The 27816-nt window shown below is 37.7% G+C and overlaps 1 protein-coding gene across 4 annotated transcripts in view; it reads left to right on the plus strand.

Moving 5' to 3' along the window:
• The window catches only part of AUTS2 (activator of transcription and developmental regulator AUTS2), a 1117705-nt gene that overhangs the window by 503729 nt on the left and 586160 nt on the right, over nt 1–27816 (plus strand). For all 4 annotated transcript variants that reach the window (XM_067705960.1, XM_067705961.1, XM_067705962.1 and 1 more), the window contains one exon: nt 4658–4693. In XM_067705960.1, coding sequence (XP_067562061.1) covers nt 4658–4693 — 36 coding nt within the window. The remainder of the gene's footprint in view (nt 1–4657; nt 4694–27816) is intronic.

Here is a 27816-nt window from a genome sequence, read left to right on the forward strand (position 1 = left end):
TGTTTACTTTTCCTTTTATATGAAGAAATGCAGGTAAACATGAACACAAGGGTGAAATTAGGGAAAGGAGTTGGAAGGCTGTTGAATATAGATGAGAGCTGATAACAGTTGGAGATGGGCTATAACAGAGGGTTGAAAATTGAATTTGGAAGTGACCATTTCCACACCTGATGCTTTTTTCAAGTTGTGCCCCCATTTTTACTTCCACTAGTAGCTCATTTCTCCATTTAAATATAGTTTGCATCTTTGTAAGTTATTAGTAATCTTACCTCCAAGGCACATTTCTTAGGATTAAGATTTTAGGTTCTTTAAATTGTCATTGCTTTCTAAACCACTACAGAAAGTAATCGAGCTTGTCTTGTGACCTTTGTAAGAAACATAGTTGGCCAAGTGATTCTTAGCATGATCCTTCTGCTTTTTACTCCCAAGAGAGAAAAGCATAACATGGAGGTGGGTAGGCAGGGATGTCAGACACAAATGATGATTTGGAAGAATTTTAAATTATTCTATTTAAATTAGCCCTAGGGTCAGAGCATGCATTTTCCTCTCAGGGTGGAATGCACATCTGTCCCATACTTAGGGAGCCTTAATAGTAGCCATGGCCTCTTTGTGTAGATCTCTGATGAATGGAGTACATCTATTTTGGATGGATAATCGATTTGTGAAATCCCTTGTTGTAGGTAAGCTGTTAAAACAGAAATGTTAACTTCATGATTTTAATGCGTAGCTTCAATGATGACTTAATGACAGAGATGGATAGAGAGTCAGGTGGGGGGCAGTGAGAAGAGTAGAATGAGCATTTAATGAATATCCACTTGCAGACTTGAATGTTAGCAGCAACATTCTCCTTCCTGGAAAATGTCTTTCAACGGTGCATCCCATTACTATTCCTGCAGCCCATGTAGCTTGGAGATTGAGGCAGAGTGTGTTTGTAAGAAAGCTCTCCTTTGCCATGTAATAGACTGAGGTGGGTAATTTGCAGAGATTGCTGGAGCAGTGGTCAAATCTGAAAAAAACAAAACAAAACAAACCCAGAATGAAAAGACCATGTTAAACAGGAGCTAGCTTATAATGAGCCCGGAAATCACATATCACATAGCCAGCTGGCTGGAATTTCTTCATGTTCTTGTCTTCTCATGCAAACTGCTAAATACATTCTCATACTCTATTTTCTCAGTCTCTCCATACCTCTCATTTCTACCTAATGCATTGAAAATATGAATGAATTGGCAACTCTACCACTTGAAGAAATAAGAATGAAGCCTTTTTCATTATTCAGCAGACATAGTTGCCTAAACATGTGGGCATATGGTATTATTTCAAATGCTTTTGAATCCAAGGATGCTTTTATTTATTGCATTTAAAAAAAAATCTCCTTTTAGTTTTTCAGCCCTCATTTTGACTCATAGGCTTTTTTAGACTCTATGGCCACTTTTGCTATATAGTTTGGACAGAGTATGCCTTCTCTCTCCAAGCAAGAAAAATGGAAGACCCTTCCTCTCATTATAAATTGGGGAAACACAGAAAGTTAAAATCAGCTTGATTCCATGAAATGGTTCAGTGGTCAGGGCATCACCACCTGTCTGCTTTCCTAAGCCTTTACCTCTTGGTGTCTGTCTCTTCTTCTATAACATGAGAAAACAGTAACAATCCCTAGATGCACATCTGTAAGCAAATAGCTAACATAATACATTTCTAACAGTAAAAAAGCTGTTTTAAAATATTTAATTCTTGTAGCCTAATCTGTTGTTGCCCATGGTTGAAGGTGTTCATGGATTTTGCGACTTGGAAAAATGTTAAAGCTGTCAAATATTGCCAGCTATATTTAGATACAGACTTAGATTAGGTATATATGACCGAGGCTCTTCTGGGCCTCTTGGATAGCAAGGCCTCAGGGATGTGATATGTGTCCTGAGCTATCAGTGAAACTCTGACTTCTGCCTGTTGCTGGTCTCAGAACTTCTGTTATACCTTTGTGTATGAGGGTGGAGGTCCTGCTGGTGACCAGGAATAGCGTCCCACTAAATACAGGGCCGTAGCAGATTCTTGGGCTTATAGAACTGGACAAGGAGAAATCTCTTTATTTCAGAGATATTTCTGTTCAAATTCTCCAGCGATGATTAAAGGGAGTTGGCAACTGGCCAAGAAAAATGTGATGGGGAAGAGAGTTAGAGGGAAGGAAATGTCAATGCCGTGGACATTTGGCAAAGTAGATTAGAAGGGTTTTTCCACGAAGTTTTCTGCCAGGTCCAGAAATTGTAACTTAATGCCACAAATCTTTTTCTATTTAAAAAAAAAAAAGGTGAGTCCAGTGGGTTGGTAAATGTGGGTAGCCTTTGACTCTAAGGTTCTTTATGCTTTCTAGCAAATGCTGAAACTCCAGCAGACCTTTAATGTACACGAGGATCTAGTGTCTGTGTTCCTTCATGTGTGTGTCTGTGTTCGTGCATGTGTGTGTGTGGGGGGGGGTGTTATAAGGCAGGGTGCTTAAATGCTTTGTTGCATTATGTTAATTCCTCGGCAGTGCAATCAAATTCATGTCGTAATTAAAGCTGTCAGTTGGAAGGCAAGCCAGTCGCCACGAAAACACAGCATAACAAATGAAGTGAAATGATTCTGCGTGTAGCTATACAATGCTTCGCCAGGCATGAAATTAAATAAGTAATTTGATGTTGACATCAGAAATTGAAATGATACCCACTGTTCCCTCATTCAGTCAGACCTGCATAAACAATAGGCAGAACAAATATGCACAACAAAGCCATCCTCTCCACCCAGCTCCCTGAGTAATGTACAATATATATGCAAAATGAGTAGAACAGAGCTTCCTGAGACCAGAAGGATGTCATTTTCTTTGGTATACAATAAGATGATACGTATGTGGGGGTGGGGAGGTGGGTTTGAAGAGGCCCTTCTGCTTCTTGGATAAAATGCATTTGCAGAAAGGGGGAAAAATACCAAAATTAACAAATCCCATGCTCCCTCTCCGAGAAATTCACCCTAAAGTGAATTTACCTCCCTGGGGCATGACTCCAGGCTAGTGGAGATCTAACTTGGCTTTTGCCTTCCCCTGTTCCACGGAGGGGTGTAGGTGCCGAAAACAGGTGATGCTGTCACATGGCTAATCACTGCTGAGAAGCTGTCTCCATGACTACTGTGCATATGCCTACATACTGTTTACGGCATCAAGAATGAAACAGGATTTTTGAAAATCAAGTCCAGTGTACAGGATCACACATCAGCGTTCTTTATTCCCCTGAGCCTGTCTGGAGCACTGAGGGGAAGAAAGTTTTGCTTTGGGAGCTGCATTTAGGAGCTGACTGTCCTTGTTTGATGCGGATGCTGTTTGTACTTACAGCACTATTATTTCCTTCTCAAAGCCAGTGTAAAATTAAGAATCACGTCTACCGTATTTTTGGAGGTATTAAATTCACCTGAGCCCCACTCCCATACAATCCATTCATTCATTCATTTATTTATACATTAATTCAACAAATACTTATTAACTGCATCCTGTGTGCAAGGCATTGAGCTAAGCTCTGGGGAAGCCATGATGAGTCAAGCAGATGGTCCCTGCTACCTGTGGTTTGCAGAGTAGGGACAGGACATTTCGGTGGAACAGTTAGAGGTTACCTAAGTAACTGTTGCATCACCGTGGAAGTCCGGTCCCTCCATGGAATGTGTAACAGCCGACCCAAGCTAGGCAGGGAGAGGCCTTGCTGGTGCAAGGATGCTTAGCTGAGACCTGAGGGCTGCCTCAGTGCTCGTGTTCTTTTTGTTTCAAACTTATTTGGGGCCTCTCTTGTTCATAAAGAGGACACTAAAAATTAAAGAATTTGTAATGAGAGATTTTAGGAAAAAATAAACAAACATACAAAAACAGACAAGTTTAAAGCACAAACCAAGTTCTTTTTTGGGGGTCTCTTTCCCCTAAGAAGTGATACCGCACGTACCTTTCAGCATCACTGTTCTTTAGTTCCCTGTGTGTGAGAACTATGGAACCCTAAATTGATAATTTTTGTTACTAAAACCTTTAGAAAAATGGTGCTTTTCACTACTTCCCTTTACCCACACATTCTTTGCATTTTAGTCTACTAATTATGTTTACAAAATGTCTCATTTTTGAAAAGAACTCTGTGTGTACTAACTGGTGCCTTGAGGGGATAAACTGGCAAATAGGTCACACACTGGAAAAGTCATCCAAACCCACTGGGCTTTTTATTTTCAAGTCAGTCTGGGCTTTTTCCTCTTGCCTGCCCCTTTGCGGCCACAAAACTGAGTAGCTTGAGACCAGGGCATTGAATGTCAGCAAGTCAGGGAGGGAGGCTGATGCGTGTCTGTTTAGTCTCAGTGCAGGGCGAAATGCCATCATTAATTCATTACCCAGCTGCCTGTCAAATAAATTGGCAATTACATCCACCGCAGAATCTTGGAATTCAGTAAATAGCACGTTAGCATCTCTGAGTTGCTGAGAGATGTAAAGGGGAAAATTAAGCAACATGGTGTTTGTATCAGTAGCAGATGACAAGGGGCCGCGTATACAGGCAGTGTGGTGTAGTGATGAAAAGCCTGCGAAGGACTGGTAATGAGCTGTGTGGATTGGAATGTATTAAAAACCATTGCTGATTTTCCACTTTGTCTTTATGCTTTCTTGCAGAGTTCAGCTCCTTCCAGCTTGGGAACAGGCTACTTCGTAAGTTTATCTCAACTTCCACGTGTGTGCCTCGTATTGGCATTGATTTACTTGTATAATGTATGCTCATTAGGATGTGAAAAAAATCCAAGAAATTCCCTCTCAGTCCTAAAGAGCAGACTGATGTCCATCCTTTTACTAAGAGTTGTTTCACTTTTAAAATACATAGCCTGCTGGGCTCTAGGGATCACAAGTCAGTCTGTGATGTGGGCCTGGTTCCCAGCACCCAGAACATTTGCTCCTTACCTGGCAGTGTACGGGGGATACAGGGAAACGTGACTGCCTCATGCCACCTTTCCTACAAAATGGTGTTTTTAGTGAGAAGTGTCGTGTGGTGGACAGAGTTCAATTTATGCATTGAGGTGTATATTCATTTTAAGATCTCTTGAAGAACTTGCCCACATATACGATGAATTGCCACTTTTTAATTTTGATGAGAGGTGGTGTTTTAATGGATGTTTTCCCTCACAGTCTGAGTAGGTGGCCTTCAGATTATTTTTTCTTCAATCATTAAACTCCTCATTTTATCAAATATAGATGTATTATTTCATTTCAAGACCTTATTTCTGTCCTTTGAGAAGGGTGTGGATGGTGACATACCTCAGGGCTTATCACAATATTTCTCATTTATAAAGAAATTGTCACTTCATTTCTTTTATCTGTAGCTAAATTACCCTTCTTGGATTCAATAATACTTTTCAAGATATAAATAAAAGAGAATTACAAATAGACATTATTTACACAACAGGATAACATGCCAGTGTAGACATTTGTTGTAGTATTTAAAGGAATTTAAGGAATTTAAAGGAATATGATTTATGTTCCAAATGACGAACACTGATACTCTAATATCTGCTCAGCATTTTCTGAGAAAATAATGAAATCATGAAAATGAAGTGGAAAATAATTACTGATTCAGTTTCATTGCCTTTAAATTTCTTCCCTCTAAAATGCTAATTACTCTGGTTTTCTTCTGCCCATTTGTCTCCATACATTTATGTTAAATTCATGAAAACAAGCATCATTTCATTGAATAATAAGTCTTTTCCAAGCTTGGAAGAAGTGGCATTTTCTAAATGTTGATTTTTTTTTTTTGTCTTAATCTATGATATGAGGAGAAAAAGGGTAAAGTTTTTTTTTGGTACCTGCTTAATACAGTCAGCACACATCATTACTCCTTATTATGGTTGAATATTCATGCTTACAGAAACAAGCAGGGTGCTGAAACAGGATCCTGCTTCAGCAGTTGAAATAACAGAAGTATTCCCATCTGCCATCTCTTCACACCAGGCTGGATGTGGGTTGAGATGTTGGAAGTAAAATCTGGAGACTGCCAATGTTTATTCTCTATCCAAAAGCTAAATTCCCCCTCTTTGCTTTCTTCAGCAGAAGAAGGCCAATGCCACTGACTCAGCCTTTGATCACTTCTAGACTGAACATTCTAGTATATATATTTTTAACTGTCCGTGTGAGCACTCTGAAAGAAGAAAGTCACCTCTAGAAGCACTGAGAATTTTATTATGCTTTTGGTCACTTATTTTTCTCTCTAATTCCAGGAATGTTTATTTTAATTCTCTAATGATAGGTTCCTGTGAATAAAGAGTCTTTGCAATTATGAATCTCAAATAAATTTTACACTTACATAATTTTGGATGAGTATAAAAGCTTTTTTCTTATTTTGGAAAAATTATTCTTAATATTACTTTGCTTATATATAAAAAATCTGTAGTATTATTAGCTTACATGAAGAAGATACATACCAGATGTATGTTCAGCTCTCAACTATGACAAAAATGCTCTACTTAGAATGTGTTTCCAACAGTGAGATTATTATGTTATCAAAGTGCAAAATCCACTGATATTATTGCCAAGTCCTCATCAAAAAGTGTCTTCTCTTTCAATTTTCGTATCAACAATATCACATGTAATACTTAATTTCAGGTACTAACTTCAGCATTGGTGAGTTTCACACTTATAAGTGGAAAATAGTATATTCACAACTTTTAGTAGTTTCAGGCCAACATATTCTTTGCAGTGTGTTTTATGATCTATGATGTCATAACAACCTTTACTTAAGTCTGTAATGAAGGTTCAGCATCAGGTAAGTGGAATGGTGATATTTCGACTTTAATCCTCTTCAGCATCTCTTTGAAGTGGGGACGGAGGCAAATCACCTGCAGAGTCAAACAGCTATTAATGCAATTGAACCATAATGTGAATTCTGGTATAAGAAAACTGAAGGTACTCACCTCTTGAGTTTAACAGCCTGGAACTGTTTTCTTAAATACTCTCCCTTGCCCCAACGTTACTCTAACTTCAGAATCTTCCTTCATTTAGACTGTATGCTCCTGTAGAGCTTTTAGTGAACTAAGGTAAAATGCTGATCATTGTGTGTGCTAATAAAATAGACGCCCACCTACCTATATGCACGTGCATGTGTATGTGTACACACACACACGTGTGTGTACCTTATCCACAGCCAGTATATTTTACTTTCTTTCCATTCTTTTCATTTATCAGTTGTGGTAAGTTAAAGGGTTTTAAGAAGAAACCTTTGTTTTTGATTTAGTTGTATTTGTTTATATCTCCTTGGTTTTGTGTTCCAAAGATGTCTGCTTAGGTCTGTCACTTTTCCAATCCATTTATAAGCTGAAGATTTGAGAAATGAGAACAGCAGCTAAAATCAGTATTTACATAAGCATATTGCAAAGAATTCTTAAAGTAGACAAAATAGAGAAGGATTGGAACAAACTTTTCACATTTTTGGGAGCTTTGAATAATGTGGGTGTTATATACACAGAGAGACACACATATATATTCATTACATACTCATGCCCAGCTCATATTCTAAATATAAATGGAAGTATAGACTAGTTGGAATCTATTTGCTTTTTTATTTTTTTGGCGAGAGTACCAAAACTTGCTGGAATGTGTAGGATTTTCTTTTTTTTTTTTTTAAACATTGATGCAGTGAACACATTTTCTTTACTTTCTTCTTTTGCATGTATTTGAAGTTTTATTATACATAGTATACAATTAAGAATTTAGAGACTGAATGATATGAAGACTACTATGTGCCCTTGGGTGAATTATTTGATGTCTCTGAGTCTGTTTCCTCATCTTTATCTACCTAAGAGAGTTGTGATTATTAAATAAGATATTTAATGCACGCAAAACAGCTCTCATTAATAGGAAATAATATGTATTCTCTTCCGTCATTCCCACTGTAGTGTGTGATGGAATAAACTTGGCCTCATTAAGTGGTTGTGCAATGTTGTGGTGGTAGAGGATTACCACTAGAAATTCATGATAAAAAGTAAATGTTGTAATTTATAACTGTAGGATAGGAATATTTTATTCCCATTACATTCTTCTCGTAGCTTTCTCTGGAGCCTAGGATTTTGTGTTTGGTCAGCTGTATATCAGTTTACTCCGTATAGAAACATAAAACAAATATGGAATTCCTTCTCTGTGATCCTCTATGATCATGATGAGGTTGGAATGAAATATTCTGTAGGCTGTCCACATATTATGGTTGTTTAATTTGTCTATTAAAGTTATTTGTTGATCTTCTCCCTTAGACTTGAGGCATTTAAAGACTGCTCATAGCTCTTGGGGGTTGGGCTGGGAGGTTAAGAAAGACCTGTTCAACATGTTCAAGTTTATGAGGTTGTGTCACATGCTTGTTGCTGGCTGTCACTAAAAAGCAGACGCCGCAGCCTACCCGAATGAGGCAACTGCAGGCAGTAGAGTGAGAAGACCAGTAAGAACATCTCATAGTTGCCAGAGGTCTGGTGTGTCATCACAGGAAAGATCCGGAGTCCCTCTTTACAAGCACTTGACTCCATAAGCTGGTAGTTGGGAGCTACCATTGGTGCAGCGGTAAGTTACTTGTCAGGCTGAACTCGATCCCTGGTGTTGTTTTATTTAGGTGACAGGTCCTGCCTGCTTCTCCGGATAATTTTCAGCCTTCTTCCAGGTTTGAATTTAAGTGTCTTAGGCCCATAGTCTCAAAGAGCTTGGATCTTGCTTTTGTACACTCCAGTGATACAGAGCTTTTTCTTAATGGTTCTCAACTAATATTTTTCATCCTCCTCATTTGACTCACATCTAGTAATATACACTCTTTATCAAGGAAACCAACCCACTTCTACCTGGCGATTTAAAAAAACTACCACATTATATAATAAAGGGGAATTGTGTAGTGGTACACATCTTAAGATGGGATTTGTGTTATTACTGTTTTCCTGTGCTGTAGAATTACTTAAGAAACAATGTTGATAGTGCTGGTAACAGGCAGTAGGTGCACAATATTGACCTTGTGACTTTCCATTCAAAGTTATAAGGTCATAAAGGGATTAAATTCTTTGTCGTAAGCTTTTGACTGTATAAACCCTTAAAATATTTTTTTTTCTGTAAGTTTATAACTCTCAAAACTGATTGGTGGTATTTTGTATAACCATAGTTGCTTCTTTTTAAAATCTCAGAGTGGACTTTATTGTTAGGTAAGAGTCAAATGAGTTTCTTTAAAAAGATCAAACTTTCAAAAAAATGTAATTGTTTATCTAATAGACTGAGCTTTTCTTTAAACAGACACTTTCGACATTTTGTCTTTCAGTAGGTATTAAGCACCTTCTCTGGCAGGCACTGTTCTAGGTGATGGGTTATAGAAGTAAAAAACTATGGCCCCCTTCTCAGGGAATTTAGTCTTCCCTAAACCCAGATCCTTTCCTTTGTGATGCTTTTAAACATTTTGACACATTGTACTTAAATGAGAGGTTTGGGGCTGTACAGAGACCTAACATTCTTAGACTTTATAATGTTTCCATGGGTTTTAACTTAAAAATGCAAATATATCAACCTGACCTTGACTGCAACCCTACCCAAAGTCATCTTACTTCCCACCTGCCAGTACTTGCTAGTGATGCTGTGAGAGGGTTTTGTATCTCAAGTATTTATTCCTAACCTTTGAGTGCTTATATTTAAGGTAAATAACACTGAGTATTTTAAAGATGTCACTCAAATAAGACTCCAGCATTTATATTTATTAGTAATTAACTCTGAGTAAATGAATTATTGGCCATTACTTATGTACTGACAAGTTTCCATTTTAATGGAAATTTTAAAAATCTGAATTTCTTCAGGCATCTCCAGTTATTATAGGGGACTTTTAGACCCATTGGTAAAAACTGAGTTGGAAAACAGCTCACAGATGGAGAATTCAGTTGATTTTAATTGTCAGGTATGTGTTAAGTATCTATTCTTAGTTCTCAAGATAAATAAGATGTAAGCTTGGCCCTCAAGTCTAGGTTATGTAGTTGAATTTGATACAGAGCAAATTGATCAGTCCTATGAGAAATGTAAGTAGAACACTTGGGGGTATATGTTAGGGTGAGTTAATTGTAGGAGGCATAAATTGTGCAGAACTTGATGGAGACTTATATTTTCAACAGATAAAGAAAAGATGGAACAAAGTTTGAGGCAGAGGGAGCAATAGGGAGAAAAGCACAGGGAAAGGAGTTGGGCGGGTAGGAAGGAGACGGTTTATAGGGAGACCTGAACTTAGCTTAGCGAACTGTTAAAAATGAGTCATCAAACCAAGGATTGATGATTGTGATGCTTCTTTTACTTGGAATAGGAATCCCAGGAAAGAAGAGATTCTATTTCAGAAACATAATGAGTTTGGAAGTTAGCGTACATAGTTAAAAATTTAATTATCTTCAATGATAGTTTCAAGATGTGGCCAAAATAAGAAGAAAACAAAACATTGCCACCCAAATTTAAATTTATATTGAAACAGTAATATCCTGTAAGAACTTCAGTATGTCCTGAAAATTCAGTCGTATGACTATCAGAAAATGTCTTTGAGATGTGGTTGTTGATGTAATTTCCCTAAGTGGCCCCTCACAGTTACCCAGTGAATCACCTACGCACGTTTGAAACAGCCTCAGAGGTTCCCTGTATCCAAAGTGAGCACAACGTCACTAAAATGGTTAATTATGTAATATTTAATATAAGAATTTTACTGAATATTATTTTGATTATAATAATAGAACAAAAACCTTGTAACCTATCAGTCACCTGAAAATCTAGGACATTGCTAATGATTTTGAAGCTGTCTGTGTACTATGCAGAAGCATTTGGGCAAATGAAATCAGTTGTTCTTTGTAATGGTAGTTGCCACAGTTTTGAACTGTAACATTTAAAATACTTCCCTGAACTATATTTACCTCCTAGAAAGTAACAAAACTAGACCCTACACTTAAGTAGGTGTTTCCTTAAGATTAGGAACCACAGAATTAATCTTATTTACACTGGAGGGTTGATTTATATCTGGACTAAGTATCTGCATTCCGACAGATTCTTCCGTGTGAGGCACCAATAAACTCTAATTTCAAGGGACTTAGACTAAAAATATAATTTTATTTTCCATTTCCAGTCCTTACCTTTTTAAAGTGTTTTTGATTGGTTGGTAACACTTTGATTTTGGGAATAGCATCTGTGAGCCATGAGCAACATACCCTGATTAAGTGAACATAACAAGTTAAATTTGGGTGAGTGTTTACTCATTTGTAGAATCTGTACAGTGGGATGACTCTTCTAGCTCACCCTGTGGAAATTGTCTTCTGTCTCCACACCATTGTTAGCTTCCTCATGAAGTACAAGGGGATTGAGAAATTTGGTAAATAAAATAAACGGATGTGAAAGAATCAATTGGTGTCTCCAGCTGCCACCAATCCCCCAACACTCTCATTTTCTCAACATTTCTGTGAGGGGATAGGCTAAGTATCTTTAAACATTTTCTATCTATAGGAATCTTTGTTGTTGGCTGTTGCAAACTCTAATTAGGGAGGTAAGATGAAAACCCAGGGGCTCCTCATGGATATGGGATCTAGCCCTCTGCCTGGTCTCCCTGTCTTCTCCCCCCTCCTCTTTGGCCCCTCAGATTTGGAGAAAGTAAATCGTTTTCCAAAACAAAAAATGATTTGAGGAAAAAAAAGTTTTCATCAGCCACTGGACTAGATAATTGCTAAAGGGCCTTTGGTTCTAATAGTCCAAGATCCGTGATTCTGTCTGCCTCACACCTAAATGTCTGCCACATGGGACCAGCCCTTTTGATAGGCTTTGCTACCTTTCTCCACTGTCCTTTGAGCCCCAGGAGTGCAAGGCCATAGTCCCCTTACTGCTTAATGAACACTGCTCTTAGTGTCAACATTGAAGAGTTTCCAGATTTTGATTGCGTGACCAAGTCTGCCTTTCTTTGAAATTAACAATAATGAACAGTGTTTTATATTTGCATTATTCAGTTATGTTAGCACATAGAAATAGGCTATAAATTTATTCTGTCCCATAGCTAGTATATCCCTACTGTCATAGAGATGATGCAGTAAAGGCTTAAGCAAAGTGCATTGACAGACCCAGAGGGAGCGTACAGGTCACTGTCATGGAATTCAGAAATTAACTTTATTTATTCCCCTATGCTGGCTTTAAGGGCAGTTGTCTTATCCTTGTTGGAGATTTCCAAATTACAGAAACGTTGAATTAGTTGGTATGAGCTGTATAAACTGAGCTAAGGGCCATGTCAAACCCCAAGGTTTTCTCTGATTACCCACCCAACCTTTATTTTGATAGATTTATTAGCTGGTCTGGAGTTTTTTGGACTATCAATCAGAATATTTCAGATCAAAGGACTCATTCCTTTGCTTAACTGCTTTAAAAAATATTTTTCCTGAAATTGTAAATTAAATGCCTCCCAGTCCATTGCATAAGAAACTTAGAGCTTGGTGAAATACCAAGAGTATCATTTGAAAAGAGGTTAAAAAACACAACTGGGGCTTGTTAAAAAGGAAAAGTGCTACTTTAACTCCAAGTGTCACATTTTCCTATAGTTAGCTCTAGCAGTAAACAAGAGTTATTGGAGGCTTAGATAGTTTGAGACACTTTACTTTTCTCCCAGTACGTCAGAAGCCAAACATTTAAGACGCGTTTTGCTTGTGTAAAAATGTTTACCCATTTAAAACACAGTGTCATTTTAACCAAAGCACCCGGGTGACAAGTGGTTTAGATATAGCGCAGTTAATAAACTGTCAGGTCCTGTACGCATATACTTGAAAGGACCAACACAGTTACCCAAGGATTAGCATTATAAATCACTGTTGGGATTTCCCTGGTGGCGCAGTGGTTAAGAATCCGCCTGCCAATGCAGGGGACATGGGTTCAAGCTCTGGTCCGGGAAGATCCCACATGCCGTGGAGCAACTAAGCCCGTGTGCCACAACTTCTGAGCCTGCACTCTAGAGCCCTCAAGCCACAGCTACTGAGCCCATGCTCCACAACTACTGAAGCCTGCGTGCCTAGAGCCCGTGCTCCGCAACAAAGAGAAGCCACCGCAATGAGAAGCCCGCACACCGCAATGAAGAGTAGCCCCCACTCGCCGCAACTAGAGAAAGCCCGTGTGCAGCAACGAAGACCCAATGCAACCAAAAACAAATAAATAAATAAATCACTATTAACAAACCTAATTTGCTTAGCAGGCTAATGAATGATCTCTAGTTTTCTTATAGTAATTAGCTTCACTAACAGTCATGTTAAAGGGACCCACCTTATACTACACTTAATTTCTTTCCTGAAATTTTTGGTATCTGGTTTGCAGGGTACAAACAAAACAAAACAAACAAGAAAGACTATCAGTCTCTATTGATCGCTGCCTGGTAATTAATCCAGATTGTAGCTCTTCTGGAGTGGAAGCATTGCCAAAGGTGATGACTGTCTATTAGGTCTTGTAAACTGTAATGTACTCACAGATTTGCAGTGGAGTGGTGAAGCCAGAGAATTGCAGTGTTTCTTGTCTAAATGTGCTGCTGTGTGTAGTGGCCTCTGATTTTAAGGAGCCATTAAAGATGCAGCAAGACATAACAGCTGTGGTTCCTAGTATACTCCAAATACTTCATATATTCATCACATCTCAGAAAATCTTGCCGAGACCAACAAATGACTATATGTACAGCTGGAGTGCTCCAGAAGGAAACTGGGGAGAATCTGAATGATGTAGGTAACATTACAGAGACAAATAAGAACTCACTCAAGCCCACCGTGTGCCACATTTCTCAAATAACTCCCCGAAGTTCTCCATTTCCATTTTAGTTTCTAAAGAAAACATTCACATTTTCCCTTTTGCAAGAGGATCCTGTCAGTAACCTACCTTTGTGGGAAACAGGCCTGACTTTGCCAAGGTAAATTAGGGCTATATCCTGTGCAGAAAGAATCATGGTAAGTTAGCATCTCAGTCCTAAACACAAAGGAGGCAAGACATTTGGTTCCCTTAGAATTTATTTAAGACACATTTAAAAAATAACTTTGTAACAGAACTAACTCTGTGCTATGAAAACCTGACTTCTCTGAACAAAAGGAGCATTAATACTAGAACATTCTGAGAAGCAAAGGAAACTAGAAAATTCAGTGTGTCCTTTTAAACAAATATTAAATCGTTAAGCATCGTGCATGACTGAATGGAAGCTTTAAGCTGCATTTGTGCAGAGGCATAATATTTTCAAGTTATTTTCATCTATTGCTAAATTGCCAGCTTTCAGTTTGTTAATTAAAATAGACTATGATTTTGACTTTATGTAGGCCTAGGGCTACAGAACCTCTGCGTAAGAAGGGACTTCAGAAATCACCTTGTGGTATCATACAGTATTTGTCTTTCTTTGACTTACCTCACTTAGCATAATGCCTTCAAGGTACATCCATGTTGTCGTGAATGGCAGAAATTCCTTCTTTCTCATGTCTGAATAATACTCCTATATATATATATATATATATATATATATATAAATGGATAAAGAAGATGTGAGATCTATCCATCTGTCTATCTCACATCTTCTTTATCCATTTGTCCATTGAGAGATACTCGGGTTGTTTCCATATCTTGGCTGCTGTGAATAATGCTGCAGTGAACGTGGGTGTGCTGTTACCCTTTTGAGACATTGATTTCAATTCCTTTGGATATATACCCAGGAGCAGTTTTGCTAGATCATATGGTAGTTCAATTTTTAATTTTTTGAGGAACTCCCATACTGTTTTTTATAATCGCCATACCAGGTTACAGTTCTGCTAACAGTGTATAAGGGTTCCCTTTTCTCCACGTCCTTGTCAGTATTTATCTTTTGTCTTTTTGATAAAAGCCATCTGAACAGATGTGAAGTGATATCTCGTTTTGATCTGCATTTCCCTGATGATTTGTAATGTTGGGCATCTTTTCATATTCATTTTTCTTTGGAAAAATCTCTATTCAGGTCCTTTGCCCATTTTTAATTAGCTTAGGTATCACTTACATGTTGAATCTTAAAAAACTGAACCTGTAAAAACTGAAAGTAGAATGGTGGTTACCAGGGGCTGTGGGCGGGGGAATTGGGAAGATGTTAAGGGTAAATACTTGAGACTAGTAGATAAATAAGTTCTATCCTCTGCTTCTTTGTCAAAGATCAGTTGACTATATTTATGTGTGTCTATTTTTGATCTCTCAATTCTATTACATTAATCTATTTGTCTTTTTTTTTTTTTGCCAATATCACGGAGTCTTGATTATTATAAATAAGTAGATACTTATTTATAATAAGTCTTGAAGTTGTGTTTTGTCACTCCTTCAACATTGAATTGGCTATTCTGGGCCTTCTGCCTCTTCATATAAACTTTATATATTTTTTTATTTTATCAATTTATTTATTTATTTATTTATTTTTGGCTGCATTGGGTCTTTGTTGCTGCGCGGGGTCTTTCTTTAGTTGCGTTGAGCGGCGGCTACTCTTCATTGAGGTGCGCGGGTTTCTCATTGTGGCGGCTTCTCTTGTTGCGGAGCACGGGCTCAAGGCATGTGGGCTTCAGTAGTTGTGGCACATGGGCTCAGCCGTTGTGGCACATTGGCTCTAGAGCACAGGCTCAGTAGTTGTGGTGCACAGGCTTAGTTGCTCCGCGGCATGTGGGATCTTCCAGGACCAGGGCTCAAACCCGTGTCCCCTGCATTGACAGGTGGATTCTTAACCACTGCGCCACCAGGGAAGCCCCATATAAACTTTAGAATCAGTTTGTTGATATCCAGAAAATGTCCCACTGGGATTTTGATTGGAATTGTGTTGAATCTATAGATCAGGTTGGGAAGAACTGACATCTTGACAATACTGAGTTTTCCTATTCATGAACATGAAATATCTCTGCATTTATTTAGTACTTGTTTGATATCTTTCATCAGTTTTATAGTTTTCATGATATAAATCTTGAGCATATTTTGTTAGATTCATAACTAAATATTTCACTTTGGGGTGCTTATATAAATGATAATGTGTTTTTAATTTCAAATTCCACTTGTTCATTACCGGTATATAGGAGTGTAATTGAATTTTGTAATATTAATCTTGTATCCTGCAACCTTATTCTTTTCACTTATTAGTTCTAGAAGGATTTTTTAATATTTCTTTTAGATTTTCTACATAGATGATTATTTCATTTGTGAACAAAGACGGTTGTATTTCTTCCTTCCCAGTCTGTTTACTTTTTATTTCCTTTTGTTGTCTTATTGTGTATTAGCTAGGACTTCTAATATGATGATGAAAAGGAGTGGTGAGAGGGAACATCTTTGCCTTCTTCCTGATCTTATAACAAAACTTTGCATTTCTTACCAGTATGTATGATGTTAGCTGTAGGTTTTTTGTAGATATTCTTTATCAAGGTGAGGAAGTTCCCTTTTATCCTCGCAGTATGCTGAGGGCTTTTTGTCATGAATGGGCTACGCCACCAGGGTAGCCCTTAATTCAATATCTTTTTTTTTTTTTTTTTTTTTTGCGGTACGCGGGCCTCTCACTGCTGTGGCTTCTCCCGTTGCGGAGCACAGGCTCCGGATGCACAGGCCCAGCGGCCATGGCTCACGGGCCCAGCCGCTCCGCGGCACGTGGGATCCTCCCAGACCGGGGCACAAACCCGTGTCCCCTCCATCGGCAGGCAGACTCTCAACCACTGCGCCACCAGGGAAGCCCCTTAATTCAATATCTTTAATCAGGCCTATTCAGATTATTTATTTCTTCTTGAGTTTTGACAGAAGTGTCTTTCAAGGAATTGGTCCACTTCATCTAGGTTATCATTTGTGGCATGGAATTCTTCATTGTGTTCATTTATTATTTTCTTAATGTCCATGGGATCTGTAGTGATGTCCCCACTTTCATTCTGATATTAATATATTGTGTCTTCTCTTTTTTTTCCTTAGTTAGCCTGGGTAGAGGCTTATTGATATTATTGACCTTTTCAGAGAACAAGCTTTTGGTTTTATTGATCTTCTGTATTGAGTTTCTGTTTTTAATTTCATTGATTTCTACTCTAATTTTTATAATTTTTTTTCTTCTGCTTACTTGGGATTTAATTTGCTCTAATTTATCTAGTTTTCTTATGTGGAAGCATTGATTACTGATTTTAGAATGATCTTTTCTAATATATGCATTCAGTAGTATAAATTTTCTTTAAGGACTGCTTTCACTGTATTTCACAAATTTGGATGTTATATTTTTATTTTCACTTGGTTAAAAATATTTTATTTATCTTCAGATTTCTTCTTTGACCTATATGTTATTTATAAGTGTAGTATTTCCTGGAAAGGTTTTTACTTTTCAGAAGTATCACTTTCAACACCCTCACCCCTGACCAACCTAGAAGCATTTGATTTGTAACAAGCTTCTCAAGAGATTTTTGAGGAGTCATCCCAACACATGTTCATAGAATTTAGTTGTACATATGCATAATGTAATTTGAGAGACCTCAGCAGTTGTAATTACCAGCTGATTTAATTATAAGCACATTTGTTTTAGGAAATTTTTATCTGTATCTTATCTTTTCTTGCTATTATATCACTTGTCCAAGACTCATTTAGATATTTATCTAAATCTTACGTTTAATTTTACTTGATCATTTTTCTGCCACATAGTTACTTTGTCATACTTATGTGAAGACCTTCATTAAGTTTTGTGTAGGATGTGTTTATATTTGGGAAAAGCAGAAAGAAGACTGCATTGGTTCTTGATAGAATTACTTTTATGGGTCCAGGTACTCCTCTATTTGAGAAAATTACCCAGTGAGTTTTATTTATAGTACATTACATTTTTGTGAACAGAATCTGTATTTCGAACTCTATCAATTTCTACATACATAAGATTTCTTTAGGCAACAGATAGCTTGTTTAATGTTTTTAGTCCTGATTCCAGTCATCAGGCTAATTTTATTACATTTTGACTCCTCTTCCCATCATTCAGCAATAGCCTCGTTCTTGGTTCATTTACTCTTTTGAAGGAATGGAATTATTTATGTATTTTTCCTTTTCTCCTATTTTCTGCTCTCCAACTCCCAGCCACATTTCATCCTATAACATGATAAAATTGCAAAGTGTGAGCCTGAATAATAAAGGATTGCTTCACTGATTGCTAAACATTTAATGTAGTGCTTTTAAACTCATTCCAGGTCATTGTGCTGTCAATTAGTTCGATTACAAGCATTTAAGCTGTCACATATAAAGCCTTCTGTTTCTTAGGGTTTCAGTTTCAAATTATGAAAAATGAGTGCTCTGTACTTCTCTCTGGACAGATCACTTTTAATATTTTGGAAGAAACCTATGCCTTTTAGAAAGATCACTCACAGTTTCAGAGCCTGGAATAATCTGATATGCAGTTTTGGACCAGTGATTCAATTTTATTAAAAAATTTAAGAGTGTGCATTTGAACATATGTGTAAGTAGGTGACTATCAAAACCACCTCTTTATTTTCATTTTTTTATATAGTCCACATTTGCAAATCATTAGAACTTTGGAATCTAAACATCATTGGGTGACTGGTATTTTGTCTGAGAGAGTGGAAGAATTTCAGAGAATTAAACAAAAGGTTCTAATGTAGCACCCTCAACACAAGGAAGTAGTTGAAGAGTGTTTGTAGATAGAAAATAAAATCCGAAGATATTAAAGTTTTGTACAGTTGATTAGTTTGTTGAAAGGTGGTTTTCAAAGCAAAGGTAAAATCATGACTCTCATATATTATAAAATGTACATGTTTCAAAGATTTTATTTAATAATGATGAAATTAGGCAGATATTATAACTCTCCCAATTCAAAGGAGAATCCAAAGAACAGACACAATTAATAGATGAGGAATATTGAATGAATATGAAAATGGAAGCAGACATGGCTTTGAGGGAAATCAGTTGTGCCTCAACATGATAAGACAGAATTTGGTTGATTATAGATAATCATTATTTTGCGTTGCTTTTACATATCTAGAATTTATAGAGTTGGAAGTTAGCTCTCATGAAATGAGAAAAACATAATGCTGAATAGTTCACCATAAGCAATGTATAGTGTTCCTTTGAAGCATAGATCTTCACCTATTTGATAAAAAAATAGTCTCAAAGGAAGGTTGGTTTCATTAGATTTGGTGTGATTATTTACGTAGGTGCAGCAAGAGTACCTATGTAAATAAACATTTTAAAGTTTGCTTTTGTTGGAAGGTTTTATATGACTCTCCTACAGCACAAGTCTCTAGTATTTGCTGTCTTTAGGCTGGAAACTCAAACCCAGGAAACTCCACTACCTGCAGTACCTGTATATTTGGGTGAATTTCTTTCTTCTCAAAGTTCCCTAAATATCCCAAAGTGGCCTGCCGGGAAGTCACCTTCTTTCCTAGTTGTAAGACTGGACCCTATAAGCCAGGTAGCAGGCTAGTTTTTCTAGGAGTGTCTTTTAAGTAATGGCTCTGTAAGGTCAACCTTGATTCTTTAAAAGTGTCCAACTATATCTGATTAAATAAGCATTACCCTCAAATATGGCATTCCAGACAAGACCTTGGAATTTTTCCGGGTATATCCTGGTAAACAGGAAGACCAATTCTTATTGAACCTTTGCAAATAACTCTTTCCATGAAAAGTAAGAAGACTTAGGGGAGAGTTTCTGAATTCTGGGAGGTGAATGAGAATAAGATACCATTTAAAAATATTTAGTTTCTAAAGCAGAATCTACTAAACTGTTATGGATTGTAAGTAAATTAAGACAAAAGAGAAAGCGGTTCCTTATGTGTAAACAGAAAATAGGACATTAAAACAGTATCAGTGTTATTTAAAACAAACAAAAAACCCACTGATGAACCCTCATCACTTCATTCAGTCCTGTATACTTCATTCTTGCTCCACTGGATCTTGGGTTATTAGTCTCATGAATTTGTCTGCTTCTCAACTTTCTCAGCTCAGCTTATTGAGGTCCTCAGTAAGTTTTAAGAGTGTTGAAAAGGTGTCTGAAAACCAAAAATCTTCAGAACCACTACTTTAGGACAAAGGTGTTCTTTTCCTTGAAAAACAGAAGCACATAGAGTTTTAATATACAGAGTTATATTTCTTACAAACTCTTGTTCTTAAATATAATGTCAACTTTTTATATTATAACTTTTAGCTAAAGTAACTAACTTCTATTTCACAGGAAAAAAACCTAAAGGGGTGGATAATTATGAACTGCGTGTCACATATCAGCATTTTAGCAAAGATCACGAATAAACATAACTAATTTTCTACAGCCATATACATCTCTTATACAATCTCGTAAAGTATCAAAAATGAACATATTCATTAACTTGGCTGAAATAGACAGCCTCTCTGTAGCTTATAAAAATAAAAACCAAAACCATATACATTTAAAAATAGGATTAGTAATCAATATTTCAGTATCCATTCTTAGATATAGCCTAGGTAACTAATGAATATCCATTAAATAACTCAATTTAGTATTAGTTTCAGGTTTTAAGATACTTAAAAATCTTGGAAATAATGTTCAAGCTGACATACTGCAACATAATTACCGTTGAATGAAGTTCATTAGAATAATTATTCGATATAGTCAAATTAATTTTTTTGTAATCTTGAACATAAAGGAGAAATAACGGTAGCTTATTTGAGCAGTAAACCTGTATACATTTAAAAAGGACATTTCAACTAGAATTAAAATATACAATTGTATTACACTTAACACTGATAAGTCAGAGAATACATAGCTGTTTTTACTAAACCACATTTTATTAAACTAATCTTATTTGACAGGTTTTCACCTAAATTATGTGAACTTACATTCATAAAATGTTTTTGAGTTGGTTTATGTAAGAATTATTTTTTAATCTATGACGTTTAAAGTATTAGAAATTTAATTTCTTGCTTTCTGGTAATTTTAGGAATGTTTAGTTTATGTAAGCCCTTATTTATACTCAGTAGCCTACTAGAACAGAACTCTTTTAATTTTAGAGACTTTATAATCTTATTATTAATACTATCTAGTGGAAGGAAAACATTACACGCACATTTTAAGGTAGAGGCCATTCTGAATTACAGATACTTAGGTCTACAGATAAAGAGCTTACTATTCCAATTCTAAAATTTTAGGCATATGTAAAGAGTAAATGCAGAAGCACACAAAAACCTCACTGATGGAAGATGCAAAGAGCTGTTCTCCTTCCTCGTGGACACAAAATTCTTAGTTATTTGAGCTCAAAACAGATAAATAGACAAGAAAGACTAACATATCAGGATTTCTGTTGCTTCTCAAGTGTTTTCAATGATAGACATCCACATGTGATGTTTGGTACATTCCTACAGAATCTTTTCTGTGGTACAGTGTGTATTTGTAGTTAGCACTGATTATTTCACAGATGGGCCTGCCTCTGTTTTACTTTCTATGGATATAGTAGCAGTAAGTAAAACAAAGTCCATCCTCATGACACTTGTAGTCAATCAAATTAATTCATAATATGCCAACTGATGGTAAGATAGCTAAAGAAAAATATTTATAAAGAGATTTGGGCTTTTAGTCACTATAGAGTAACAGGGACTAAATTTAGTATCCCATCAGAAAAAAAAAATGACAAAATACATTAAACAGAAGTTTGCAAGACACTGGACACACGGCAGTGAAGGACAGTAGTGCCTGAGAGACAGGAAATGAATGTAGTGATTCCTATGATTATCCCAACTTACTGTCTTTGAGAGAGTTTCAGGCCTTCATGCAGGTTTGGGAGGTAGCTTACGGGTACCATGTGGAGCCCAGCAGACTTCTGTGCGTTAGGAGAAGATACTGAGAATCTTGGAAGAACAAGGTAGCTAGGACTCAGGACTAGAGAGAAAGAATTCCAGAAATCTCCAGAGGATTGCCTTCCATTATTTAGCCAAGTCCTAGTCAGCTCACGCACAGTGAAAAAATTGCCTGAGGCCTGGGAATGAACTATCCAAAAGAATTAGTGAGAATAGTGTTTGGCATTCACACATAGCAAGGAACAGTGCCTATGCCCCCCAGCAAGATGGGAAAACCTCCAGATTCCTGAGGTATTGGGTCATGTACATAGTAGGGTCTTTCCTCATTATTGAGGAATAATTGACTAAGCATTGCTGCAGTCTCCCCTAACACATTTTAAATGAACGATTTAAATGAATAATCTGGAAAGATGAACCTTTTTTCAAGTAACTTAACTGAATCCTAGGACTATTATGTAGCATTTAATTCAAAATAATCAGATTTGCAAGGAATCGAGAATATGATTCATAATGAGAAAATCAATCAGTCAATCAAAAGCAACCCTGATCTGATAAAAGATGTTAGCAACGGAGAACATTTAAAAAGTCACTATAGTTGTGTTCCATATATTCAGAAAGTTAAGTAATATAAGAACAAAATCGAACTTCTAGAAATAACTACAAGGTGCGAGATTAAAAACATAAGCAATTAACAGATTAGATATTGCAGGAGAAAAGATGGGTGAACTTGAAGTCATAGAGATAGAGACTATGCAAAATGAAACATTAAGAGAATAGAAAATTTTAAAAATGAACAGAGCACTAGCGGGCTGTGTGTCAGCTTCATACAGCCTAATATATATGTTCTTGGAGTCCCCAAGGAGAGAAGGGTGAGGGGACAAAAAATATGAAACAATGTCTGAAATTTTCAGTATTTGATGAAAACTGTAAGCCTACAGAGCTAAACACAAGAAATATGAAGAAAACGTCATGCAAAAAACAAGACACGTTATAGGCAGATAAGGAAAACAAGACATTATAATCAGATTTCTCAAAACCAATGAGAAAGAGAAAATCTTATAAATAGCCAGAAAAACAAACACACAAACAAAAGACCTAAGTGCAGGGTAGCAAAGATAAGGATGACAGTAAATTTCTCGTCTGAAAAAATGCAAGTGAGGAGACAGTGGAGCAACGTCTTTAAGGTACTGATGGATAAAAATGCCAACCTAGAATTTTATACCCATTGACTCTATCTTTCAAAAGACACTGATAATAGGTTGAAAAGATAATCCACAGGCTATGAGAAAATTTTTGCAAAGTATATATCTGATAAAAGACATATTCAGAATGTATTTTTTAAAAACTCAATATTAAGTAATAAAAAAACCCAGCAACCAAATTAAAAACTGGGGCAAAAATTTGACTAGATACTTCATGAAAGAAGAGATACAGATGGCAAATAAGCACATGAAAAGATGGTCCATATCTTTTGTCATTACAGAAATCAGTTATCACTATGCATCTAATAAAATGACCACAACAAGTTGGCGAGGATATGAAGGAATTGGAATTTTTCAGTACTGCTGGTGGGAACAATCAACTTGGAGAACCGTTTGGCAGTTTTTTTAAAAAGTTAAACACATCTGCAATATGTTCTAGCCATTCCACTCCTAGATTTTTACCCAAATAAAAAGAAAGTACATGTCCATACAAAGACTTTACATGGGTATTCATAGCAGCTTTATTTGTAATTGTCAAAAATTGGAAATGGTCCAAATGTCCATTGTCAATTGAATGAATAAACAATTGTGGTGTGTACACACACACACACACACACACACACACACACACAGAATCCTACTCAGAAATGAAGGGGAACAAGCTATTGGTGCATGCAACAACATGCATGAATCTCAAAATAATTATGCTTACTGAAAGCTACACACAAAAAAGAGTGAATATTATATGTTTTCATTTATAGAAAATGCTAGAAAATGCCAGTGAAACTGCAGTAACAGAAAACAAGTCTGTGGTTGCCTGGAGAGGCAGGTGCAGAGAGGGAGGGTTGGGATGGAGGGATTACTGAGAGGCGTGAGTAAAATTTTTCAGGTTAAAGATATATTCTTTATCTTGGTTGTGATGACAGTTTCACAGATCTATTCATATGTCAAAATTTATCAGACGGTACATTTTAAATGCATGAAGTTTATTATGTTTCAATTATACTTCAAAAAAGCTGTCTTCAAAAGACTAAGACTATTTTCCTGCAGTTTGTAATGCCTGTGGATCTATCTCCATCTTTTCCTATCTTCCTGTGTTTTAAATACACCAACCTATTGTACCCTAATACCTCTCTCTAGCTCAGACAACTAAACACAAAAATTCATTCTGAAGCAGGTCACGATGCACATTTCCATCAGAGAAATATCTCACAGTCCCTTGTTAAATGTTCAGAGATACATGAGTGTGCCTTATGAAGCACATACATCCCGTTTTTATAGAATTAGGGAAGAGAAAATGCATACGAAAGAGCCCAATCCTTTTCCGGTACCCTTTTATGTCAGAGCTCAAAATTGCTGTCTGATAAAATGTAGGCCACCAGATTGAATTACTTCATTGAACTACTGCTGTCCTCTGTTAATGGTAATTGGGCAGATATAGGAGTCTTTCTTGGCAACATCTCAGATATTTACCTCCCACTGTTTTTCAATTCAAACTTTTGATGAAAATATTCCCAGTACTTCTTTAAAGCAGACATCCAACTGTCTTTCTTGACGAAAGCAAGGTCTCTAAATCAGATCCTGACAATTTGTGACACAGCAGTCTATCCAAATCACCTTTTACCTGTGTCACTGTGTCATTTCCTGGAGAAAAAAGTGTCTATCAACCCAGCATTTCTGTAGGTTTGGGAGGCTGGAAGTTTGGTGTGCCAGCAAAAGTGGGAGAGGAAAAAGGGAAAAGCATTTTCTTCCTTTGACTTGGAAGGAATTCAGTAAGGGGCTTGCCTGACCTCATAAGCAAATAAGGGATTTGCAGATTTTGAAGAAACAGTTTATAAAGGGAAAAATCAGATGTTTGTTGTTTTTAAGATAATAATGAGTAGAATAATTGCTAAAAGTTAGCCCTTAAATTATTGGAGGCAGTAAAACAAGCTTAATTTTTATTCTTCTTCTTAACTTTATCTGTTAGGTTACTTAAATACGACAATATTTAGCATTTTATTTCCTTCTCGGGCTCATTTTCTGTTGTACCTCCTGTTTTGAACTGAGTAGACTACATCTCACCAAATAAATGTATAAACAGTGCCATTGGCATGTACCATGACTGACTCTGCCTGATGATAGCATGGTGGCTGGAGTGCAGAACATGGTAACGAGGAGGGCAAACATGGCATGAGATCAACCAGATTGGCCTCAGAGTGAGACTCACTGCTTGTATCTCTGGCTGTGGTTGGTTGGGAACTTTTTTTTCTTTTTATTATTGGAAGGGTATTTTTTTTTTTTTTTTTTTTTGGCGGTACGCGGGCCTCTCACCGCTGCGGCCTCTCCCGCCGCGGAGCACAGGCTCCGGACGCCCAGGCCCAGCGGCCATGGCCCACGGGCCCAGCTGTTCCGCGGCATGCGGGATCCTCCCGGACCGGGGCACGAACCCGTGTCCCCCGCACCAGCAGGCGGACTCTCAACCACTGCGCCACCAGGGAAGCCCTGGAAGGGTATTTTTGATAATTGCTTTCTTGCATCAAATTGTAGCATCGTGTGTTTGATGGATGGGTTAGCTTTAGGAGCTGTGGGAGACCCTCTGAGGACCTGCTTTCCAGTTTTAGTGAATAAGAAGCTAACAGCACGGCAAGCACACTCCCTGCTGCCAGCCTGGTTTTGTTTTTCTCAGGTGTAAGTCTCCTTATAGAAATGTGCCTAGGAATCGTGTTGGCCCAGGATTGGCCTTACTTGGAGGCCCTGGTATGATGGGTTGTCTCTCATTGAGAGTGGTCTCACTCAAGGCCTGTTCAGCTTTGGGGAGAAAAGTGAGCAAAACCATGGGCTGAACAGTGGAGAAATTAATTTGGGAATAAAGAAGCTCAGATTTGGGTTCATACTTTTAAGAAACAATGAAAGACTTCTAGGAGAATGGGGCAAGTAGGTAGTAAGAAAAGAGGTTTAAGAGAAAGTCTTTATCTGCATGGGGGGTCTTGAATCCATCTAGTCTGTACGTTTGTTATGGCCTCAAAATACATTTAGGGGGCTTCCCTGGAGGTGCAGTGGTTGAGAGTCCGCCTGCCGATGCAGGGGACACGGGTTCGTGCCCCGGTCCGGGAGGATCCCGCATGCCGCGGAGCGGCTGGGCCCGTGGGCTATGGCCACTGAGCCTGCGCGTCTGGAGCCTGTGCTCCGCAACGGGAGAGGCCACAATAGTGAGAGGCCCGTGTACCGCAAAAAAAACCCCAAAAAACCAAAAACATTTAGGAGCAGGTAGTCCTTCTCCCCCCGCCCCACCCCGCTTTTTTGTTGCTGTTTGTTTTGTTAAGATCAGGAATTTTCGTCCTTTAGAAGAGGAAAGCCAGCGCTGTTGCAGTGAAGCCTCTGTTGACTGCCTGCCTTAGGTTCCTAATCCTGTGACTTGGTATACATCCATATCTGTCCTCATCTTGATTAGGATCAAAGGCCATGCAGGGAGGGGCCGCCAGGAAAATAAATAATAAATTCATAGCTTGTTAAAGCTTGGGTCCCCAAATACCCAACTCCTATCCTTCCCCTCCGGCTTGAATTCTCCATACTGAAGCCTGGGGTCACACTTTACCAGGGTGACGTGATATTCATGAACTAAGGAAGAAAAGGACTGGCTACCGGACCTATTTGGAGGTGAGAGAGGAGACAGTGTGGGCCCATTTGTAGAAGAGTCATCTGCATCTGGAATAGAACCCCAACCTAGAATATTGCTGTCTGCCAGGGCAGGAAGTGCTATCAGTTTCTGGCTCAGTAGGGATGCCTGAAGCACCCTGCTGGTTTGTCTGCTGACATGTGGAAAGTGCTGACCTTTTGTCTGACCTTGATCACCTCTGTCCACAATTTCACTTAACCCTTTTTGCAGAAGAAGGAACACAAGTGACAACCTCAACTAACCTGCTCCTTGAGAATATCGTTCCCTTTCTGCCACATCACCTTTGACTCTCTCATACTGTCTCTCTTCTTGGCTCCTGTTCCCTCATACTCTGTTGACACAGAGTTTGTGAAGTCCAAGAGATGTAGCAATGCCAGTAAGAGCTAAATTACTTGCAGCTGGCTGTGCCACCTGTGCCTATCAAATTTCAGCCAAAGCATTTGCTTTCCCAGAATGCTCTGTTGTGGGGAATTGGAAAGTGACTCACAGTGGGGGCAGCAGAGGGCTGAGTAGAAGAGAGGGCTGTTTCTCTGGGCTCTGCTGTGAGGACAGAACTGTAAAGTAGAATTTCAGATGGTCTGAAATCCCCTCTTTCTGCCTCTCATGGAATCACTGGTCCCAGAGGCACCCTGAGAGAGTTCTGAGTTAAACGTCAGCATTTTGGTGGGCTAAGAGAACAGACCTCTGCAAGCAGGTCTCTTGTGGGCCTCCAGGACTGACTGCTCCGTACCCTGCTTCTAGTTGTTTAGTTGAGGATTCTTGTGATTTCTTACATCTCCTAAGGTCTCTCTCTGATTCCATTTTGTCTCCTGTTTTTTTTTTTGGTCCTTTATGTACTTGCAGAACAATTTCTCAGCTTTGAACCTCTGTCTCATAAAAGGTCCTTCATATAATTTTGGAAAAATGATTAAATCAAATTAACCTTTTCATTTAATCTAAATGCATTATTCTACAGTTCTCTACATTTACCATTACTTAGTATTCTCTCGTCTCTGTTAAATCATTCCTTATTTTCAATCATTGTTCATCACTTGTATGTTGCTCATCCTTTGGTATTTTTCTTTGTATACACTCTCTCTTTTTTCTTATTTTTTTGTTTGTTCTTTCATTTCACCCTCCTCTAGAGCCTGTAATTATCCAAGCACTTTGAAAAGTCTCAGCAAAGGGGGATAAAA

The sequence above is a fragment of the Pseudorca crassidens genome, chromosome 15, assembly GCF_039906515.1.
Source record: "Pseudorca crassidens isolate mPseCra1 chromosome 15, mPseCra1.hap1, whole genome shotgun sequence".
NCBI classification, from domain to species: domain Eukaryota; kingdom Metazoa; phylum Chordata; class Mammalia; order Artiodactyla; family Delphinidae; genus Pseudorca; species Pseudorca crassidens.